Source organism: Acartia tonsa, chromosome 9, assembly GCF_053477335.1.
Source record: "Acartia tonsa isolate MP-2025a chromosome 9, ASM5347733v1, whole genome shotgun sequence".
In the NCBI taxonomy this organism is placed as follows: Eukaryota; Metazoa; Arthropoda; class Copepoda; order Calanoida; family Acartiidae; genus Acartia; species Acartia tonsa.
Window position 1 is genome coordinate 32,732,959 of NC_137268.1, and position 23,003 is coordinate 32,755,961.

The 23,003-nt window shown below is 34.1% G+C and overlaps 1 protein-coding gene across 3 annotated transcripts in view; it reads left to right on the forward strand.

The window, feature by feature from the left end:
* LOC145328801 (uncharacterized) overlaps positions 1–23,003 on the forward strand; it is a 119,812-nt gene that overhangs the window by 28,067 nt on the left and 68,742 nt on the right. For all 3 annotated transcript variants that reach the window (XM_080172671.1, XM_080172673.1, XM_080172672.1), the window contains exons 32-41: positions 47–230; positions 856–992; positions 1,763–1,894; positions 3,859–4,281; positions 4,542–5,100; positions 10,795–10,890; positions 13,592–13,681; positions 13,952–14,341; positions 18,074–18,423; positions 18,849–19,385. In XM_080172671.1, the coding sequence (XP_080028797.1) occupies positions 47–230; positions 856–992; positions 1,763–1,894; positions 3,859–4,281; positions 4,542–5,100; positions 10,795–10,890; positions 13,592–13,681; positions 13,952–14,341; positions 18,074–18,423; positions 18,849–19,385 (2,898 nt within the window). The remainder of the gene's footprint in view (positions 1–46; positions 231–855; positions 993–1,762; positions 1,895–3,858; positions 4,282–4,541; positions 5,101–10,794; positions 10,891–13,591; positions 13,682–13,951; positions 14,342–18,073; positions 18,424–18,848; positions 19,386–23,003) is intronic.

Genomic DNA, 23,003 nt, shown 5'->3' on the forward strand with positions numbered 1-23,003 from the left:
TGTCTTTACCTATTTACCTAATTGGTTTTATTTTTATTATTTTTAGGTGCTGTCACCGCCGGAAATTGTCGGACGTGGTTTTGCAGCTGGCAGCAGCAGCAGCAGTAGCAATAACAGGCGCTACATGGGAGATGAGGGGGATAATGTGGTTGACAGCACCGTGGATTCGACCAGTGGAAATTTTATTATCCCATCCCCCATTTATAGGGGCAATGAAGCAGAGCATGAAGGTTTGTTTTTATTAGATAATCTATTCTGAAAATCTATTAGAGAATTATATTTTTTTTAGTCTTTAGTCTTTTCTAAAGTTTTAGCTAATTGATTTGGCCAATGGTTTTTTTCTAATCCCCTAGTCCTAGGAGGGTGGTGGGGGGTTGGATACCCTTACCCTGTGGGGCTACCCTTTATCCATTATAACCTAACCTAAACTAAAACACATTAAATTCCTACCCCTTCTCCAGATTGTTCAATTTATTTCAAAAGAAGAGATGGGTGTTATGTAATCGACTTGGCATTTTGAGAAAAACTTCAATCAATCAATCAATGTAGCTATCTTATTATATTTCACTTGCGGCTTCACCTCTAGAATCCTTTAGGGGCACCTGAGGGAAGTGGGTGGTAAGTCTACTCTCCACTGCACTGTAAAAAATAATTTGTGGTGGGGGTATGTTTTTAAGGGGCTATTTCTCTATGGAGGGTGGGTGTATCCTCCCTCAAAATAAGTATAAACCTTTCATGAACATATAAGAAGTTTCACTGTAAAGGATGACCATATCGGTCCTGCTATTAGCGAGATCTTAAGCTACAGACAGACAGTCATCCTGTTACCTTTGTTTAAGAATTATGTTTATGTAGGAGATAGTGACTCTGATATGAATGATTCTGAGAGTATACCTGGCAGTGAGGCCAGCAGTACAACTGCCAGCATCCATGATCATAACTTTTACATGCCTGGATTTGATGACAACGAGGGCATCTCCACTAGTGGACAGGTAGGATTAATCTTTGCCCGTTGGCCTGTCAGTCCGTTCGTAACGCTATTGAGAAAAAGTGTTTTTTGGCTGCTAATTAAGATAGAGTTTTGATTTTTGGTTGAAAATACCCCTCTTATGTTCTTTCTACTTCATTTTTTTATCTGCACTTTGTCCGTTTGTCCATGAATGAATTTTTGGCTTCGCTTCTTTTGTTATACAAAATATCTCTCTTTGAGATATACTTTTGAATGTGGGTGGTTACCCATCACGACTAAAGGGTTAGTTGCATGAAGTGCCTTTCAGAAAATTGATTTCAAGCATAAAATACAAGTATACAATTAAACCAGGGTGGTGAGGAAAAGGGGAAGGGGGTTGTGGGGAAATTTTCCTATAGAGTTGTTTGTCAGAATATCATTCCCTTGTCCCTGCTATTAAACATACATATATAATTTTGTATTACAATCAATCAAAAACAATTAGACATCACTAAATTAGTCGTCATGCTGTTTTTGTGAAAATAGCCAGCTGTATAAATTGCACATATCTGATCACCAAAAAATTATTTTAAAGTCTTGATATTTTTTTTTTAACTACATGGTAGAAAATTGAAATTCTTTTAAATATAATTCCTATAAATGTTGTTTAAAACATTGAACAGAAAAAAATAGGCAGTTAACTAAAATCAAGTTTAAATGCAATTCGTGCAACTACCCCTTTGTGGATTGATCCAACCATCTGTTTATGTCATATTACCTGACACTCATGATACACAAACAATTTTGATACAGGTCGACGAAGGAAATTTCCGACTTGTTCCCAATGACGACAGAGATCTGGATGAAATGGTGCCTGGTGCTGCTCAGGATGAAGGTTCAGGTGCCAGGCACAACCAGCAAGCTGATCCTGTTCCAGATGTTCAGGTAGGATTATTCTTCAGGGATCTAAAGGGATAAGACAATGGCCGATAAATTGATGCACATCCCAATGATGGTACACAAAATTCCTATTCTATTAAAATTATTGGTTAAAACGTTTGGACACTCTACTCAATTAATTAACCAATCAAAATTTATAAAAAAAAGTCCCCAACGTTATATGTTGATCCAACGAATAATAAACTGTTATTAAAAACTTTGGATACTAGTGTAATAAACAGCCCATTGTCCCCTCCCTCCCCGAGTGTAGATACTCTTTAATTGACAAAGTAGGGTAGGTATGTTTTATTCGTTTATCAAAAATGAAATATCTTTTATGTTATCAATATGAAAATAATATATTTTCCATGAAAAAAGTTTCCATAATTTTTCTTCATTTGTATTCCTGTCTGTCTTTCTCATTAGGTATGTCATATATTGTATAAAATAAAGAAATTTGTTTCAGAAATTAAAAAAAAATATGGTCCATAGTACTTATACCTAATGTATTTCATAATAATATAATTTGCAATTTCTGCATATTTTTGCCAATGATATAACCAAACCTTTTCATTAAAAACAGCTAATCTGATTAGTTTTTTCTTTCAGCAAAAATTATTTTTTTTTCAAGGGAAAAGGATGTTTTATAAATCTAACATTTCTACAGGGGTGTATATATTCTGCACAAGACAGGGGTGTATATTAAGAGATATAAGTTTTCCGGAATTGTAATGTAGGGAGTAGATTTGAAATCTGCATCAAATTTTATGGATTTTTTATAAAATTCGTTTTTTGTATAATTCTTTATCTAAAAGCGGAAATACAAATTAAGTTAATTAATTTTGGCATCTGTGATTGGTGGATTTAAAAAATCTGCGCTCTGATTGGATGTCGTACATCATTCAACCAATTAGAGCGCAGGTAGTTTAAAATCCACCTATCCTATTGGTCAAAATTAATTAACTTAAAATGTATTTTCGCTTTTAGATAAAGAATTTTACAAAAAACGAATTTTATAAAAAATCCTTAAAATTTGATGCAGATTTCAAATCTACTCCCTACATTAAAATTCCGGAAAACTTATATCTCTTAGTGTATATTCTACATGGGATCCCCTGCTCAGGGGGGGGGGGGGAATTAAAAATAAGTGGTTGGAGGGAAAAAAAATGTAAAAATTAAGAAAACTGAAAACATTTTTTCCATTTCCCCCCCTCCTTGGTAAAAAAAACTTTTAAAAATGTGTGGTAGGAGGGATAAAATAAATAAAATATAGAGTTCTTTAAATATTTTTCCATTTTCCCCCTACTTGGTGAGAAAAAACTAGTGGGGGAAGAAAAATAAAAAAATTTTTAGCAGGGGAAAAAAAATAAATCTTGTGCAGAATATACACCCATGGCACAAGATTAATTTTTTTCCGCATGTAAAATATTTTTATTTTTTCCTCTATTTTCCCCATGAAAAATGGAAAAATATTTTTCTTACTCTTTATTTTACCTACTCTTTTTTTATGCCTCCTATATATTTTTCTAGTTTTTCCTAAAAAGGGGGAAGATGTTTTCAATCGGTATTCTTATTTTCTCATTATTTTTACTCCTCCCACTTGATTTTTTTATTTACTCCCCCTCCCCTCTCTTTAGCCGGGGATCACATGTAGAATATAAACCCCTGCATTTCTATAACTATGGTATGCCAGAATATTCCATGTGAAAAATTCTCGGGACGTGTTGAAAATGAAAATAAATTTTTCTGTAATTTTTATTTAAAGATTATACCTAATCATTTGACATAATAGATGGTATTTTTTCATATACCACATATAGGTACCATTTATCTTTGAAAGTTAGAAAGTCTTAATATCTTACCTTACTAGAACCATTTGAAATCAATGTTGAAATCTTAGTTCGTTCAGTCCATATGATTTTTCAGAATATAAATCACTAATTTTAATTAAAATGTTTTATTTTCTTCAGGCAAGTGTCTCATCTGACGAGTCCATTGGCCAATTAAGTGATCAAGGTGAAGCTGACCCACAACAACCCCACGGCCCTGCTGTACCTGTACCTGGACCAAGCGGCCAGAAACCGCCATTTAAACGGCCCATGATGAACAGGAAAGGCCGGCTGTTACAAAGCTATCATGAGGACGGGATAGGACCAAGTTTAGAGATGAATGATGCTGCTATTGCCAATGCTACCATGGAAATGGTTGTAGATGGTGCAATGGTTAATCCTGAACTAATGAATGGTAATGCTGCTGTTGCTGGCTCAAGTAGAGAGGTTGGAGAGGCTGAGGGTAGCTCAAGCGCGGCAGAGGTTATACCTGGACCTAGTGGAAGTGGCGGAAGGAATTATTCTGGAGGATCCAGGCACTCAGCTATGTCATTGTTTTCTCAGGTATAAATATACCAGGGTATTTTTCATATAAACTCACCCCAAAAAAACATCCACTTTTTATAACATTGGCAATCGAATTGCCCTTGACTGCTTTTTGAAAGTTACCGATTTTATACTGTGTTACTATTTTGAATTTTCTTTAATTTCTCAGCTTAATTAATATAAACAATGATATTTTCTAGTGTTTATTTTCACAAGGGTTATGTTTAAGAAAGAGATATAGGTTTATTTTCAACATTAATTACATTTTACTTATGTAGGGCTCTGTGTCATTGACTCTGATTTCTTCGGATCAATTTGGTTCAAGTGGCAATAGCGTGAATGCCCTACCTTCAACCTCATCTTCGACAGATAACTACTCTGCTGGGCCAAGCACAGCTACTGCAGCTGTATCTTTGCGACCGCTTGGATCATCTGAAGCCAGAACCGGTTCCTCCTTAACAGCAGATAGTGTTGGCTCAAGCAAAAATGCGGTTTCAATGCTGACTATTGGAACCAATGAGGCTAATCCAAGAACTGGTTCTTCTGCTGTAGACAGCTGTTCTTCTGGTAGACCTGCAGCAATTGGCCAATCAGGTTTAAGAAATGTGACGTCACAATCAAATGCTGGTCAATCTTCCTGGAACGTTACATCACAGTTATCAACAACTGGCCAATCAGGAGCTAGTAATATCTCTTTACAATCAGCGGCTGGCCAATCAGGAACAAGAAATGTGACGTCACAATCATATGCTGGCCAATCAGGAGCCTGCTCGTCATCTGGAACATTTAGCGGGGCTGGACCGAGTGTCTCGTTGTTCAATTTGGCTTCTTCCCAAGGTATATAAGAGAGGGGGGGGGGGGAAGTTCTGACACATTTGCGTAAACCTGGTGTATAGGCTTTATCTTTGGACTGAGAGGATAGGTTATTAGGGATAAAATCATTCTTATATGATAAATTTCCCCCAGATTTAAGCTTTTTTGGATAGGCCTCCAGGTTCCGGAGCTCCAGGCCTCCAGGTGGTCTCTGTACAGGTAAAAATTAAAAATAAGATTTTTTTTTTGAAGAGCTAGAGGTTAACTTATAAAACAAAATATGCTTCTTTTTGATTGTTATTCACATATTTGAAGAAAAAACATACATATTTTGTCTCATAAGCTGACATCGAACTCTTGAAAAAAATTTTTTTTTTTTCATTTTTACCTGTAGAGAGACCATCTGGAGGCCTGGAGCTCCGGAACCTGGAGGCCTATCCAAAAAATCTTAAATCTGGGGGAAATTCATCATATAAGAATGATTTTATCCCTAATAACCTATCCTCTCAGTCTAAAGATGAAGCCTATACACCAGGTTTACGCAAATGTGTCAGAACTCCCCCCCCCCCCTTAGCATTACTATGTTAACAAGGATGACAACATCCATAAAAGCGAAGCACTGAAACGGTAGGACAATTGGACATTAACACTTGTATAGTGTCAGAACTGAATAATAATAATATAAATGCAGGGCGACCACTGCATACTATATATACTATTTATACTATATAGGATGAATTTGGATACTATATCATACTATATGACAAAAATTTACTATATATACTATATAATTTAACCTTTATTTGACCAAAATTTACTATATATACTATATAATATTACATTTATATAACAAAAAACGAATATTGTCAGTTTTGCGACAACGCCTCTTAAGGTGCGTTTTGTCTTATTTTCACATTAGGGTTTCTCCTATTTCTAGCCCCTGCGGGGGGCTCTAGCTCTGCGAGGCAACCAATGACCTTTATCTTATCTAACCTAACATTCAATAACCTATCAAAAGATATTGTGATACGACAAAAATGCATAAAGCTCCACAGCAAGAAAGAGATGAAGAAAATCCATTAAATTATATTATTGTTTGTGATTGTGATTTAAATATCAGTTATTTTTCACTTACTCCATGATTATTAGGCTAGGTATTAATGTGAGACTAAAGGTTATTTGGGATAAAAGTTTACTTTTGGATAATAGTTCACTAATATTGATTCATTTTTTGGATAGGTCTCCAGGTTCAGGTGCTGCAGGCTGGAAGGTGGTTTCTGGACAGGTAAAAAAATTTAAATTTTATTTGAAGAGTTAGAGATCAACTTATTAAACAAAATAACTATGCACCTTTTTGGATTTTATTAACATACTAATCTGAAGAAAAAATTAAATTAGGCTTAAAGTTCTGGTCTTGAGGCCTCCAGGTCCACTCTGGACAGGTGAAAAATAAAATTTCTTATTTTAGGAGTTAGAGGTCCACTTAAAAAACAGAATATGTACCTTTTTTGATGTTACTAACAACTTTGAAGAAAAAATTTAAATCGACCTCCAAGTTCAGGTGTTGCAGGCCTCCAGGTCCACTCTAGACAGGTAAACAATCAAATTTCTTATGTGACGAGTTAGAGTTCAATTTATATAACAGAATATGAATTTATTGGATAATATTAACATATCAGGCTCCAAGTTCAGGTTCACTCAGGACAGATAAAATATTCAAATTTCTTATTTGAAGAGTTAAGAGGTCAGAATATGCATCTATTTGGATGTTATTAACATATCTGAAGAACAAAATAAAATTGTCCATCAAATTCAGGACCTGTTGGCCTCCAGGTCTTCTCTGAGGTCTGGAGTCTTCTCTGGAGGCCTGCAGCTCCTGAGCACCCGAGCAATTGTATTTTTTTCTTCTGTTATGTAAATAACGTCTAAAAAGATGCTTATGGTGTTTTAAAAACTAACCTTTAACTCTATAAATAGGAAATTTTGATTTTTACCTGTCCAGAGCTCCTGAAGGCCTGCAGCACATTAACCTAGTCCTAGAGATCAAATGTCATTTTTTCTTTAAACACATAAATAACATCTAAAAAGATCCCTATGGTGTTTAATAAACTAACCTCTAACTTCTTAAATAAAAAAAATGATTTTATACCTGTCCAGAGTCCACCTGGAGGCCTGCAGCACCTAAACCTGGAGGCCATTTTTTTTCCTTCAAAAATATAAATAACATCCAAATATAAGCTCATTTTTTTAACAAATATACCATTAACTGTTCAAGTAAGAAGTCCCTGTCCAGAGTCCACCTGAGGCTCTGCAGCACCTGAACCTGGAGGCTAAATGTCATTTTTTCTTCAAATATGTAAAAAAAAATATTCAAATATTCTGCATATTCTGCTTTATATGTTGAGCTCTAACTCTTCAAATTACTTGTTCAGAAACCAGCTAGCCTGCAGCACCTGAACCTGGAGACCTATCCAAAAATGATTAAATATACATGAAATACTACCCAAAAGTAAACTTTTATCCCAAATAACCTATAGTCTCATATTAATACCTAGCCTAATAATCATGGAGTAAGTGAAAGTGGCAAAACTTTTCCATCCACCTAAAGTTAATTCTATGATGAAAAATAACTGATATTTAAATCACAATCACAAACAATAATATAATTTAATAGAGTTTCTTCATTGAATGATGTATATACTATGTATTACTAAATAATTCAAAGTCAGATAATATATCATACTATATGAGTGAAAAAAAATATACTATATACAGGGCGACCACTGCATACTATATATACTATTTATACTATATAGGATGAGTTTGGATACTATATCATACTATATGACCAAAATTTACTATATATACTATATAATATTACCTTTATTTGACCAAAATTTACTATATATACTATATGATATTAAATTTAAATAACAAAAACGAATATTGTCAGTTTTGAGACAACGCCTCTGAAGGAGCGTTTTGTCTCATTTTCACAGTAGGTTTTCTCCTATTTCTAGCCCCTGCGGGGGGCTTTATCTCTGAGGGGCAATCGTTAACCTTTGACTTACCCAACTTAACCTAAAATAACCCATTAAAAAATACTGTGATATGACAAAAATGCATAAAGCTCCACAGTAATTGAGAAAATCCTGAAAATATATTATTGTTTGTGATTATGTTTTAAATATCAGTTACTTTTCATAGAATTAACTTAACTTAAGGGAGGGAAAAGTTTTGCCACTTTCCCCTACTCCGTGATTATTAAGCTAGGTCTTATTGTGAGACTAAAGGTTAGTTGGGATAAAAGTTTACTTTTGGGTATTAGTTCTCTTTGATTTATTAATTTTTTGGATAGGTTTCCAGGTTCAGGTGCTGCAGGCTGGAAGGTGGTTTCTGGACAGGTAAAAAAATTTAAAATTTTTGTTTGAAGATTTAGAGATCAATTTATCTTAAACAAAATATGCACCTTTTAGGATGTTATTAACATCTGAAGAAAAAATGAAAATTAGCCTCCAGGGTCAGGTCCTGCAGGCCTCCAGGTTCACAGGTACAAAATAAATTTTTATTTTAAGAGGTAGAGGTCAACTTTTAAACAGAATATGTATTTTTTGATCTTATTAACATATATGAAGAAAATATATAAGTCGGCCTTCAAGTTCAGGTCTTGCAGGCCTCCAGGTCCACTCTGGACAGGTAAACAATCAAATTTCCTATATGAAGAGTTAGAGGTCAATTTATATAACAGAATATGCATTTATTTGGATAATATTAACATATTATTATATATTAACATAATATTTTACCTGAACAGAGTCCATCTGGAGGCCTGCAGCACCTTAACCTAGCCTGGAGGTCGATTGTCATTTTTTCTTTAAAACACATAAATATTATCTAAAAAAGATGCTTATGTTGTTTAATAAACTAACCGGTATTATCCTTTTAGAAATTTTTTTTTCAATTTTGAAAATTTGAGTTCTTCCACCCTCCCCCCCCCCCCCCCCCTCCGACAGTGAACCATGATCTCTGGCCGCAGCGCTCGGCTCCCTAGCCTAAAACCTAACCTAAGTCCACCTGGAGGCCTGAAGCACCTAAACCTGGAGGCTAATTTTATTTTTTCCTTAAAATATATAAATAACATTCAAATATAAGCATATTTTGTTTAACAAATATTCCATTAACTGTTCAAATCAGAAGTTTGATTTTTACCTTCCCAGAGTCCACCTGAGGGTCTCCAGCACTTGAACCTAGAGGCTAAATGTCATTTTTTCTTCAAATGTGTAAAAAAAATATCCAAAATGATGCATACTTTGTTTTATACGTTGACCTTTAACTCTTCAAACAAGAAATTTGAAATTTACCTGTCCAGAGTGGACCTGGAGGCCTGCAAAACCAGATCTTGGACGTCGATTTTAATTTTTCTTCAGTTATATTAATAACATCCAAAAAGATGCATTTTCTGTTTTATAAGTTCAGTTGACCTCTAACTATTCTAATAAGAAATTTGAATTTTTCACCTGTCCAGAGTGAACCTGGAGGCCTGCAGGACCATAAATTGGAGTCTGATTTTGATTTTTTTCTTCAGATATGTTAATAACATAAAGATACATATTTTGTTTAATAAGTTGATCTCTAACTCTTCAAACAGAAATTTAAATTTTTTTTTACTTGTTCAGAAACCACCTTCCAGCTAGCCTGCAGCACCTGAACCTGGAGACCTATCCAAAAAATGATTGAATATACGTGAAGTTCTACCCCAAAAGTAAACTTTTATCCCTAATGACCCATAGACTCATATTAATACCTAGCCTAATAATCAAAGAGTAAGGCCTCCCTCCCCCCTTATATGTGAAATTACTTTGATAACAGCTTTGCCTTGAGTTATTATTGATGATTTATATACTATGTATTACTAAATAAAACAAAGTCCGATACTATATCATACTATATGAGTAAGAAAAAATATACTATATATACTATATGGATTAAAAAAATATACTATAAAAATACTATATTTATTTGGTTTTGGAGTGGTCGCCCTGTATATATACTATATGGATAAAAAAAATATACTATAAAAATACTATATTTTTTTGGTTTTGGAGTGGTCGCCCTGTAAATGTATAAGAGTCAAAGCAAAATTGTAAGTAAATTTGTTGAAAAACTGCTTGATTCAGGATAATGTTTAATTTTAGGACTTAATTATAGAGTTGCTTCGCTTATTACATCATACTTTGTTGTCCCAGGAATCAACATACCAAAAATCAGATAAATCGGATGATTATATCACATAAAAATTAGTTGTTAAAAAATTTAAAAAATCAACATGTTTAAAATGGACGTACGGACATTTTGGTGATGATTATAGAGTTGCTACGCTTTCTAAATCGTACCTAACTATTAAAGGAATCACCATGCAAAATTTGAAATCGATAGGACAATTCTAACATGCCTAAATTAACAAAAAGAGCTATCCGTTACGGACGGACGGACCGACCCTAATTATAGAAAAGCTTCGCTTTTTAAAAGCGCTGCTAATCTTTAACTGTGACTGTCTTTAAGGTAGTCTAAGAAAATGAATTTGTTTTTGCTTTTTGTTTTCAATTTTGCAACCATAAATTAAATAAGATAGGTATCTTAACAACATTCTGATATTTTTATTTTTGACAAAACGTGCTAAAATAAAATATTTTCTTTGAAATTTATTGAATTGTTTAGGAAACGGTTTAAATGGAGTAAGTTCTAACACTGGAAGTGGAAATAATACAAAATTAGCGGATTTTCTCAGCAGCTCAAATTATGCGGAAAGTTTAGGTAAGCTAATTATGTCACACTTATATTATTAAAAATTATAAATATATCTATCTCAAAAAACAGCTGAGTATATACTAATAAGAACTACATTTACAATAGGTACAAAATTTTCAAACATCAAACTTAGTTAGAAAGCAAAGAGATATAGAAAGATGTCTAATAGCAAATCTTAAAGAAACAGTTTAGAATATTATTATGTTTCAAAAACTTCTGACAAAAGGCTAAATATTAGAATTTTAGAGTAGCTTTGTTATTAAAAACAGTTTTGAAGCAAGTCTGTTATTATAACAATGAGCAAACTTTATAAAAAGTCACCCTTTATAATGTTTTTGTAAAATGTTTTAATATTATTCTAAATAAAACTTTTTGGATCTGAGCTTCTCTTTGACTTATTATAATTTGCTTCAAAAAGGTGCTAAAAGTGTATAAATCCTGAGAATTTCCAGGGAGTAAGAGAGGGGACAATGGGCAATTAATTCAATTTAAGAGTTATCGCTGAAAGGCCAGACTGACGTAACCATTTTGTAATTAATTACTAGAAAAATCTCTCTGGAACTCGTTCAACCCATATTCCTAAAGTTTAAAATGCCTCAAAAATTTATGGGTTCTTAGATTGTTTATTACACAAATATCACAATCAAGTTTTTATCCTTGAAATGATATTTTTTGGAGAGAAAAAAATTTTAAACTAGCCATCGCATAACAAATTTTTTTGTCTGCTATATTCCAAACTAACTTAGCGAGTTTGATGCACTAGTACCCAAAGTCAGTCAGAACCTGCTAAATTCTTGCACTGCACATTCCCTTTAAGCCAGTACCCAAAGTCTGAGACTCCTAAAAAATTAATATTCGATCCATTGTCCCCTCCCTTACTCCCTGAGAATTACCATCTATTAATTTTTTGTCATTCTGAATTTTATCTTTTTGTTGCTGCCTCCCTTTTTTTGACAGGCTACCCTCACCAAAATAGTTTTTAAAAAGCCTCTCTTGAACTATAAGAAGTTTTACAGTAAAAGTGAACCATATCGGATCAGTGGTTATTGAGTCCTATGTTACACACAGATACACACAAATAGACAGACAACCTGTTACTTTTACATAAGGATAAATACCAACAAGGTCATTTTATAGTTGCTTCGCTACTTAAAAATTATAAGTTTTTTCCCCATGATTTTTTTGTTTTGTTTTGGTTTACTTAACTTAATTCACACATTAGTATTGTTTTCTTTTTCTCCTCGTAATAAAGAAATAAGTATATGAAGAAAAATAGAATATGTGGATATATTGTATGAAAAACTTTTGTCGTCAAATTAGGTTGCTAATACAGTCCTTATATGTTGATCAATATGTTTCTTAATTGTTGGGGAAGGGTTGAGGTAAAGGAGGAGGGGAGAGGGGGGGGGGGGTATCGTTATATTAGCAAGCTTGAAGAAACATAAGGACTTACAGGTCAGCAATGTCATAAGAGATTTGATACTTGCAGGGTTTAAGCTATTTCCTTACGGAGAGGAAAATGTCAACAGCACAACAAGTTATAGAATTTTTGATTTATCCCATTTTGTCATATTTTCCTCTTGAGAGATTGTACCATTATATACCTCCCATGAGAATACATGTTACTCTATTCATCTGGAGATAACTCAGTACAAAGCTTTACAATTTAAACAAAGTGTGTTTAAGTGCTTATTCATTACTAGAGGCTGAGCCCTCTAGAGGCCTCTAGGGGAAGGTGACTCTTTACTTTCATAGTTCTTTTAAGAAAAAAATATTTTGAGGTGTACTTTTTTGCTCTATGGTTTTGTAGGTATCCTCCCTCAAAATAGTTTAAACCTTTTCTTAATATATGAAAGCTTCACTTTAACGAAACATCAGCTGTTAGCGGGATATTTCGCAAAACCGGCCCCTTCTACTTTTAGATAAGCTAAACATAGTTGAATTAGGTGTTAGAGTGAAAGAAAAAGGTTCTAAGTTAAGAGAAGTAAATTGGTTTTGGAAGTTAAAAATAAAAGTAAAGTAAAGTACAGACAGACACGCACTTTATGTTAAAACCCATTCTAAAAAAAATACTCTCCTCGTTTTTTTTTTCACTGTGCCTGGTGCCAAGTACCCAAAATTGTTAAATAAATGATGCAGGAGTCTTGACGGTCGTAATGATTTTCAATTTTAGATGTATTTCAGCAAGAAGAGATATATAAAACTTTGAAAAACCAATTTAAAAATCTTCAATCTAATAGCTCAAAATTGGAAAGTCATGACTTTAACTTCGTTCTCATATCGAAATTAAAACATTTTCTGTCTAGCTGATTAGCCCTTTTATATGAAAAAAAGGACGTTTTCCCTCTAAGTACATTGTTGAGTACTGAACCTCCCTCCCTTATTATCATACAAAATTTAAATTATAAGTAGAGTGAGGTAGTTTTTTCTTCAGGGGGTTAGGTTAGGTTATATTGGGTATTGGGTTTCCCCGCAGTGTTAGGATACCGCAGGTTCAGGCCCACACGATTAGGGCCACTTGCAAAGGTTAAGCTTAGGGGAAAAATCTCACTTCCCCTTTATTTGTAATCAATAATGAAAATAAATATTGGAAGGTGGGGGGGGGAGGAGGTTTTATTGCTTGACAGACTGAAAAATAATACCTACAAACAGAAAAAAATTTAATCCTGTGAAGACTTTAGGTATTCATTTAATTTTTTTAATCCAGGTATCGGCCATGCCTTCTCTGGTTTACCTAGCAGTCTCACTGATCCCTGGGAACAAGAAACAAATTCGAAGGAAGACAAATCATTAACAGGTATTACATTCATATTTTTATTTTTCCTTTTAAAAAAAGACAGGCCTAAAGAATACAATTTTTTTCTGTCCTTTTGTAGAAATTTTAAGCATACTAATAACTCAAATGCATGGTAAATTGATATAGTATTGTATACCTAATCATGTATAATCAAAATATAAGCAGTCGTGACATAGTACAAAGTAAGATATAAAACTCCGTGATTAGTATAGGGTTGGAAAGTATCACCCTTCTATCTTTGTATGTTAGTATTTATTTTGCTTTTTTTAGGTCCATTGGCCAAGCGGATCAAGACCAAGCATATGCAAGAGATAGCTTTGTCTGGAAGTGTCACACTTACCCCCAGTGTTTCTAATCCTGTAGCTGTTGAACAAGACAATATGGCGAGTGCTGGTCCGTCGTCTGTGAGTAGTCACCAGTCATCTCCGCAGCAAGAACAGCCAGGTATTCAACAGGGATCATCTTCACATCATCAAGAAAGCCAAGAACTCAGTAATCAACAGGGTACCAGTCCGAATCCAATTGCAGGCTCAAGTTCACAAGCAAAAAAATCCGCAAAGCCTTCAACTTCCCAACCTGAAAGGCAACAGTCAGTGGCAGAAGAAATAAGGCTTCCACCACTGGGTGATGACAATCAGCTGAGTATTGCTCAACAACAGGGTAAGTTTTAATTTTTTTTAAAGTAGCGCAGCTACTCCTTAAGAAGGACATTTAAGCCGACCTACCATCATTTGATTACTGATGGATGAAAATGTGACTTAGGACATATTAATTTATTGTTCTTATTTCGTCTGGAATTTTGTTGGAATTTTCGGCTACGCAAAATATTGATATATTTTGTCATAAAATCAGATGAGTTAAGCATACCAGGGAGTGAGAAGAATATGATGCTTTCCCTCAGATTTTTTGCCTTATCTTTACATTGCTGGGGGAAAATTTTGTTAGAGGAAAATTGAACAGAAATTAATATTCTCCCAAGATATTATCTTATTGAGGGAGGGGGGGGCGTAATGACATAAGCTCTTAAACCGTGAGCAAAATGGTCTAAATATTGAGCTAGACCCTTCAAACTTGATATATAAGCTTAGTCCTATAGGTATTACATCTAAATGGCAAAAAAATCCAAAAATTTTTATTTTTAGGTTAGGTTAGGTAAGAAAAACCCTGCGGAAATGGTGTTTTTAGGCTTTTTTTGGTCTATTTTGATGTGGAAACTTGCCTTAAATTGTTTTTTCTTAGGGTTTTAACTTAAACACTGTATCTATTCATATGGACATTATTTAAGATGATTCAGCAAGTCGGGGACCGACCCCAGGGGGCTAGGTGGGTGGCCCGCAGGGGTTAAGTTCATTTTTCCCAATATATTTATTGTGATACATCAAATTATAGGTTTTTTAGGTCAATGAACTCAAATTCAGAGCTAAAATAAGCATTAGACTAATCTGAAGCTAGCCCCAGCGGGCTAGGTTGTTTGCCCGCAGGGGCTAAGTGCATTTTTTCTAATATATATCTTGTTATATATCAAACTATAGGTTTTTTAGGTCAAGAAACTAAAATTCTGAGCGAAAATTAGCATTAGACTAACCTGAAGCTAACCCCCCCGGGCTAGGTTGGTTTTCTGCAGGGCTCAAGAGCATTTACTTAACCTAACCTAGAAACTTACTTATATTTTCACAGGTTTTTTTCTTGAATAAACTGTGTCTATTAATGAGGACTTTATTTATGATGATCCAGCAAGTGGGGGACCGACCCCAGCGGGCTAGGTGGGTGGCCCGCAGGGGTTAAGTGCATTTTTCCCAATATATATGTTGCAATACATCAAATTATAAGTTTTTTAGGTCAGTTAACTAAAATTCAGAGCTAGAATTAGCATAAGACTAATCTGAAACTAGCCCCAGCGGGCTAGGTTGGTGGCCCGCAGGGGTTAAATGCATTATTTCCAATATAGATCTTGTTATATATCAAAATAAAGGTTTTTAAGGTCAAGAAACTCAAATTCAGAGCTAAAATTGGCATAAGACTTACCTGAAGGCGCTAACCCCTGCGGGCTAGGTAGATTTTCCACAGGGCTTATGTGCATTTTACCTAACCTAACCTAGAAACTTACTTGTTCTTTTTGTTTTTTTCCTTGAATAAACTGTGTCTATTAATGAGGACATTATTTTAGATTATCCAGCAAGTCGGGGACCGACCCCAGCGGGCTAGGTGGGTGGCCCACAGGGGTGTAGTGCATTTTTTATTTTGTATGTGTTGTCATACATCAAATTATAGGTTTTTTATGTCAAGAAACTCAAATTCAGAGCTATTTTAAGCATTAGACTGACCTAAGGCTAACCCCCGCGGATTAGGTGGGTGGCCTGCAGGGGTAAATTTTCCAAATTATGTGTTGTTATACATCAAACTAAAAAAGCTAAAAAAAAACACAATAGCAACCTGATGCTAGTTTTTTCGTGGTATGTGGTATACATTAAATGTATTTAAAAAATTGTATCCTATTAGCATATTAAATTCTTCCACCGCTAACATTGTACTATCAAAATTGAAATTCTTTCAAATATATGCCATATAAATGTAGTTTAACCAATTAACCAGGAAAAATTATGCAGTTCACTAAATTAAGTTCAAATGCATTTCGTGAAACTACCCCTTTGAATTTCTGGACCTAAAAAACCTATAATTTTATGTATGACAACTAAAAATGCACTTAACCCCTGCGAGCCACGCACCTAGCCTGCTGGGGTCTTAAATCTTAAATAATGTTCTAATAAATAGACACAGTTTATTCCAGAAAAAAACCATAAAAAAAAATAAGTAAGGTTCTAGGTTAGGTTAGGTAAAATGCACTTAAGACTTGCAGGCAACCCACCTAGCCCGCTGGGGCTAGCTTCAGATTAGTCTGATGCTTTTATTAGCTGTAAATTTAAGTTTCTTGACCTTAAAACCTATAGTTGGATGTATGACAACAAAAATACTAAAAAAAAAATGCATTTAACCCCTGAGGGACACCCACCTAGCCCGCTGGGATCGGTCTTCGACTTGCTGGAACATCTGAAATAAGGTCCTCATGAATGGACAGTTTATTTGAAAAAAAACCTAAAAAAAATATTAAATGTAAGTTTCTAGGTTAGGTTAAGTAAAATGCACTTAAGCCCTGTGGGCTACCTATCTAGCCCGCTGGGGTTAGCTTCAGATTAGTCTAATGCTTATTTCAGCTCTGAATTTGAGTTCTTTGACCTAAAAAACCTATAATTAGATTTATCACAACATATTATTATATTGGGGAAAATGCACTTAACCCCTGCAGGCCACCCACCTAGCCCGCTGAGGTCGGTCTTCGACTTGCTGAATCATCTGAAATAAGGTCCTCATGAATGGACAGTTTGTTCTAGAAAAAAAACCTAAAAAAATAATAAATGTAAGTTTCTAGGTTAGCTTAGGTAAAATGCACTTAAGCCCTGTGGTTAACCCAGCTAGCCCGCTTGGGTTAACTTCAGATTAGTCTAATGCTTATTTTAGCTCTGAATTTGAGTTCTTTGACCTAAAAAACATATCATTTAATGTATCACATCATATATATTGGGAAAATGCACTTAACCCCTGCGGGCCACCCACCTAGCCCGCTGGGGTCGGTCCCCGACTTGCTGGATCATCTTAAATAAAGTCTTAATTAATAGACACAGTTTATTCAAGAAAAAAACCTGTAGAAATATAAGTAAGTTTCTAGGTTAGGTTAGGTAATTGCTCTTGAGCCCTGCAGAAAACCAACCTAGCCCGGGGGGGTTAGCTTCAGGTCAGTCTAATGCTAATTTTCGCTCAGAATTTGAGTTTCTTGACCTAAAAAACCTATAGTTTGATATATAACAAGATATATATTAGAAAAAATGCACTTTACCCCTGCGGGCCACCAACCTAGCCCGCTGGGGCTAGCTTCAGATTAGTCTAATGCTTATTTTAGCTCTAAATTTGAGTTCCTAGACCTAAAAAACCTATAATTTGATGTATCACAACAAATATATTGGGAAAAATGAACTTAACCCCTGCGGGCCACCCACCTAGCCCCCTGGGGTCGGTCTCCGACTTGTTGAATCATCTTAAATAATATCCATATGAATATATACAGTGTATTTAAGTTAAAACCCTAAGAAAAAACAATTTAAGGCAAGTTTCCACATCAAAATAGACCAAAAAAAGCCTAAAAACCCCATTTCCGCAGGGTTTTTCTTACCTAACCTAACCTAAAAATAAAATTTTTTGGATTTTTTTGCCATTTAGATGTAATACCTATAGGACTAGGCTTATATACCAAGTTTGAAGGGTCTAGCTCAATATTTAGACCATTTTGCTCACGGTTTAAGAGCTTATGTCATTACGCCCCCCCCCCCCCTTATATAGGTGGTGCTACAGATGATAATGCAGAGCCAACAACAGAATCTCAACTAGGTGGAACTCAACAATCATTCAACCTGAGAATTGAACACAATAACATTAACTTACTGGAGAGCAAGCATAGCAATATCAACCTCTTAGAACCCAAGAATGATAGCATTAATAACATGCTTAATTCTAAACAGGAAAACATTAATAATCTTCTTGGTTGGAACAAGGCACACAGCAGGCATAAGAAACAGAACTGTGATAAAGCTGCATCTGACTATAGGGAGTTGTTTGATTTTGACAGCAGTAGTTTTGATGCCAAGAATGGAGATGATCTGCCACATTCTATTACAGATGCTATTAATGAGGTTGGTTATTTTACAAGTGAGGGTATGATCTACCCAATGATTGGGATCTAAAGGGATTAGACAATTGCCGATAAATTGATGTACATCCGCAATTTGAAGAAACAAAATTACACTCTGTAGATTTCAAATGTGGTTGAAACATTTTGACACTCAACTTAATCAAAATTTAATAAAAGTCCCCAAAGTTATAAAGCCAACGAATAAGAAAATGTTATTTTAAAAAATTTTATCTTTGGGGGGCTATCGTTTTAAACAAACATCCCAATATCCTTTCAATTATGTCCTAAATTACAAGACCATTACTGCGATAATGACCTCCCCTTTTTGTTTGCCCCTAATAATTTATTTATTATCAAATATTTCATTAAAGTCTAAAATACTTTTTATTTTGTCGTTTTAATAAATATAACAAGATAATATTTAAGGTTGATATAAATGATGATGAAGAAGAACCAAGTGAGTTATTCAACACTAAAACTAAACCAGTTACAGCCAACAATGAATCTGATTCAGACCTTTTTATAAATATTCCTGCACAAAATAAGCTTCAAGGGCCCAAAAATGTGTCAATCAATGATAATTTACGTGATGATATTTTAGATGAAGTTCATATTAAGATAGAACTAGACAAAGCCAGTGATGTACCTGAAACACTTGACAACAACAGTAATAATGACTCACACATGATGTCAGACACGCCATCAGCGCCGCCGCTATACCCCTGCAAATACTGTGATAAAACATTTCAACGCAAAACCAGTTTAACTACTCATGTTCGCGTGCACAAAGGCTTCAAAAAGTATGTGTGTGATATTTGTCAGCAAAAGTTTGGGCAGGCGTCAACGCTGCGAGCCCACAAACGGGAGAAGCATGGAGAAAATGCGGTAAATCCTGAAGGATCAGCTGATTTGGTCACGTGCCAACAATGTCGTCTTCAGTTTAGTTCAGCTATGCTTCTTAAGGTGGGTTGTTGATTTATTATTAGAAAAAATAATAGGGATAGTTGCATGAAGTGCATTTAACAAGTTAGATTCCAAGCATGTGTTACAAGAATACCATCCAACGTATATAATTTTGTATTACAATAAAAAACAATCAGTTAGGCACCACCAAAATAGTCTTCATTCTGTTTTTGTAAGAACAGGACAGCTAGGTATATAAGTTGCATAGATCCAAAAAATATGATTTTTAAGTCTTGTTATTTTTAAAACTATATGGAAAAAATTTAAATGTATGTCACATAGATGTAGTTTAAACAGAAAAAGATATGTAGTTCACTAAATTCAAGTTTAAATACATTTTTTGCAACTACCCCTTTAACTTTTATAATGTTATATAAATAAGTTATCATGTAACTGCAGTAAAATAATATTTTATAGTAGCACAGATTCTTTTATTATTACTCTATAATTACATATGATGTTGTTTTTTTACCGGAAACGCATAGATAATGATTTATTAGTCTAGGTTAAACATACAAGATATACCATCTGTATAAATGAATAAAAACGCATTGATTATTATCTACCTTCAATAATTCACGTCTGGCAAAGACGTGTAATTTAAATTTTGAGTAAGGAATCAAATATTTACTAACCGTTTTGAAATTTCACTAAACCTGTTACCTCATTGTGTAATCCTTATAATCTATAATACAAAGTAGCTTGATGTCTCTCCGTCCGTCCGTCTGTCTGTCCGTCTGAAGCTTAAGATCTCGGTAACCACTGAACCGATCAGATTCTACTCTTCAGGGTATATACCTATTGGTCCTGAGGTGGTTTTAAGCTATTTTCTTGGGGGGTGGGACACCCCCAACCCCCCAAAAAAACAAAAAAATCCCCCATTTTTTTTTTCCAATTTAGCAAATTCGTAATTTAATCGCTATTTTTTTTTTACGAATTTTGCGAATTCGTTATTTAGTCGAGAAAATGTTTTCCTGCTGGGTAGGTGCGAAAATTTGTTATCCGTTCTGCTGGGTAAGTAATAGAAGATGTATTATATCTCTTGGGGCAAAGCCCCTAGAGGCTAGGGGCGAAGCCGCACCGATTGGGCACTAGTCTTCAGGAAATATGCCTAATGGTCCTGGGATGGTTTTAATCTATTTTCTTGGGAGGTGAGACACCCTCAACCCCAAAAAAATTATTTTTAAACTTAAATAAAAAAGGGGAGTTCGACTACCCACCCCCCACAAAAAAAATTCGCCTCCCCAAAAGAATTTTTTTTGCTTTTTCTTTTTAAATCTAATTAACACCTTTTGATTGAACCTCTTAAGGATTGGTTATAGATAAATGTTATGAAGGAATTTTTTTCCACTTTTATTATCTTATATCTAAAGAAAGTAATAAAGTAAATGCTCATTCTTCAAATTCAATAAAAGTAACCAAGGTTTTGGAGCCTCTGAATGAAATTACTTGTTTATAAAACTTTAAGTACCAGTGTTATTTACAGTCAAATGTCCACACCCTCCCTATATAAAGTATTGTTTTGACTTTAGTATTATGGCGGCCAAGTAAGTTGTGAAATAATCTTTTATCAGACATTAAATTTAGACTAGTCTCTTGTCAATTTTATGTTTTTATACAGGGAGGGAGGGAACATTAGGCTGTTTATTACACTAGTCCCCAAAGTTCTATACTAACAATTTATTATTTGTTGGTCCAACAACTTGGAGGACCTTTAATAAATTTTAATTTATTGGTTTATAAAGATGAGTGTCCAAATGTTTTAACTACTTATTGTAATCTACAGGAGAGTCAATTTTCCGTTCAGAGTGTTGCATTGTAGATTAGCTACACAATATATCGTTAAAATGGAATTGTGATTCCTGCAGAAATTGAACCTACGGAGGTGAAAACAACTACGTAGATGACCTCAAATTTTGAAATTAAAACATAGGGTATTTTAGATAGAAAAATACATTCATTATTTCATATTGTATTATCTCTATAATTTAACAATGATTTTAAAAACCTACATGTTATTATTATACTATACCATCTTTAGTCTATGAAACTTTAATATTATAATTAGCTTTGTAAATAGATTATCTACTTTATTTTATAGACACCTAGTGAGATAATTTTAAACTAAATGATATACATGCCTGAGAGAGTAAATAGACACATTGACATTTCATTCAATTACTTTAAAATTCCGCCCCCCAGAAAATAGTTTTAAACCTGTCAGTATATCTCACGTAAAACGTAATTTTCCATGCTTCTATCCTATTATATAAAGTAATAAGGTTTTTTTCTCTGTAACGAAGGATCTAACCTTTTCGCTGAACGGATTTAGTTCTGCTTTTCAAGGAATCTTCAAAATGTCCCAGGATGGTTTTAGGCTATTTTATTTCGGGATTTATATCTTGAAATGGATCTACGCTATTTTTTACCATTTCCTAGCTATTGAAATACAGATCCCCTAGATGCTAGGGGCGCAGCCGCTAGTATATAATACAAAGTAGAAAAATATTGTCTGTCCGTCCGTCCGTCCGCCTGAAGCTTAAGATCTCGGTAACCACTGAACCGATTGGATTCTACTCTTCAGGGTATATACCTATAGGTTCTGTGGTGGTTTTAAGCTTTTTTCTTGGGGGGTGGGACTCCCCCAACCCCCCTAAAAATGAAAATCCCCCCCCCCAAAAAAAAAAAAATAATTCATATTTTTTTCTAATTTTAATGTTTTTTATACCTATATTTTTTAAAAAAAATTTGTACTTTTTTATACCTATTTTTTTATATTTTCAATTATTTTTCTTCTTTTTAAACTTCTTTTCTTCTTTTAAACTTTGTTTTATAAAATTCAAAAAGATTGTGAAAACTTCCTTATGTGTAGGGGCGAAGCCCCGAAAAGGCTAATGGTAAAGAAATTTTATAAAACAATGAAAAAAAGAAAAAATTCAAAGGTTTTAAATAATATAAAGCAATAGGTATAAATAAATATAAAAAGTTATAAAGAGTTATCTATAATACAAAGTAGAACGATGTCTGTCCGTCTGTCTGTCCGTCTGTCCGTCTGTCTGTCCGTCTGAAGCTTAAGATCTCGGTAACCGCTGAACCGAATGGGCTCTTCTCTTCAGGGAATATACCTACTGGTCCTGTGGTGGTTTTAAGATATTTTCTTGGGGGGGTGGGACACCCCCAACCCCCTCAAAAACAAAAAAATCCCCCCCATTTTTTTTTTTTTTGCAGGAGATTTCCTTGGATCTTTTACGAATTTCACCTTAAAGGGAGTGTGAACGTAAAAATTTCTCATCTGATTATCAAATCTTAACATTTACTAAGCACATTTCACTACACTGATCAACCAAAAATGTCCAATTCACAAAAATATCCAGAAATAATGCCTTGATTTTATGGTATTTTGAGAGGGAAAAAGGAAAAAACAGGGAAAATCTGAACGTTTTTGTTTCTTATAATGTTTGTAGGGATATTTAACTTGTCATATATAGTTTAAACAATTTACTTACTGTTAAGGATTTATTTTATGCTATAAAATTGCCAATTCGTTTTTTTATAACGTAGTAATTAGGTAATAAAGACATATTTTAAATTCGTATTATTGACAAAAAAAATACCTCA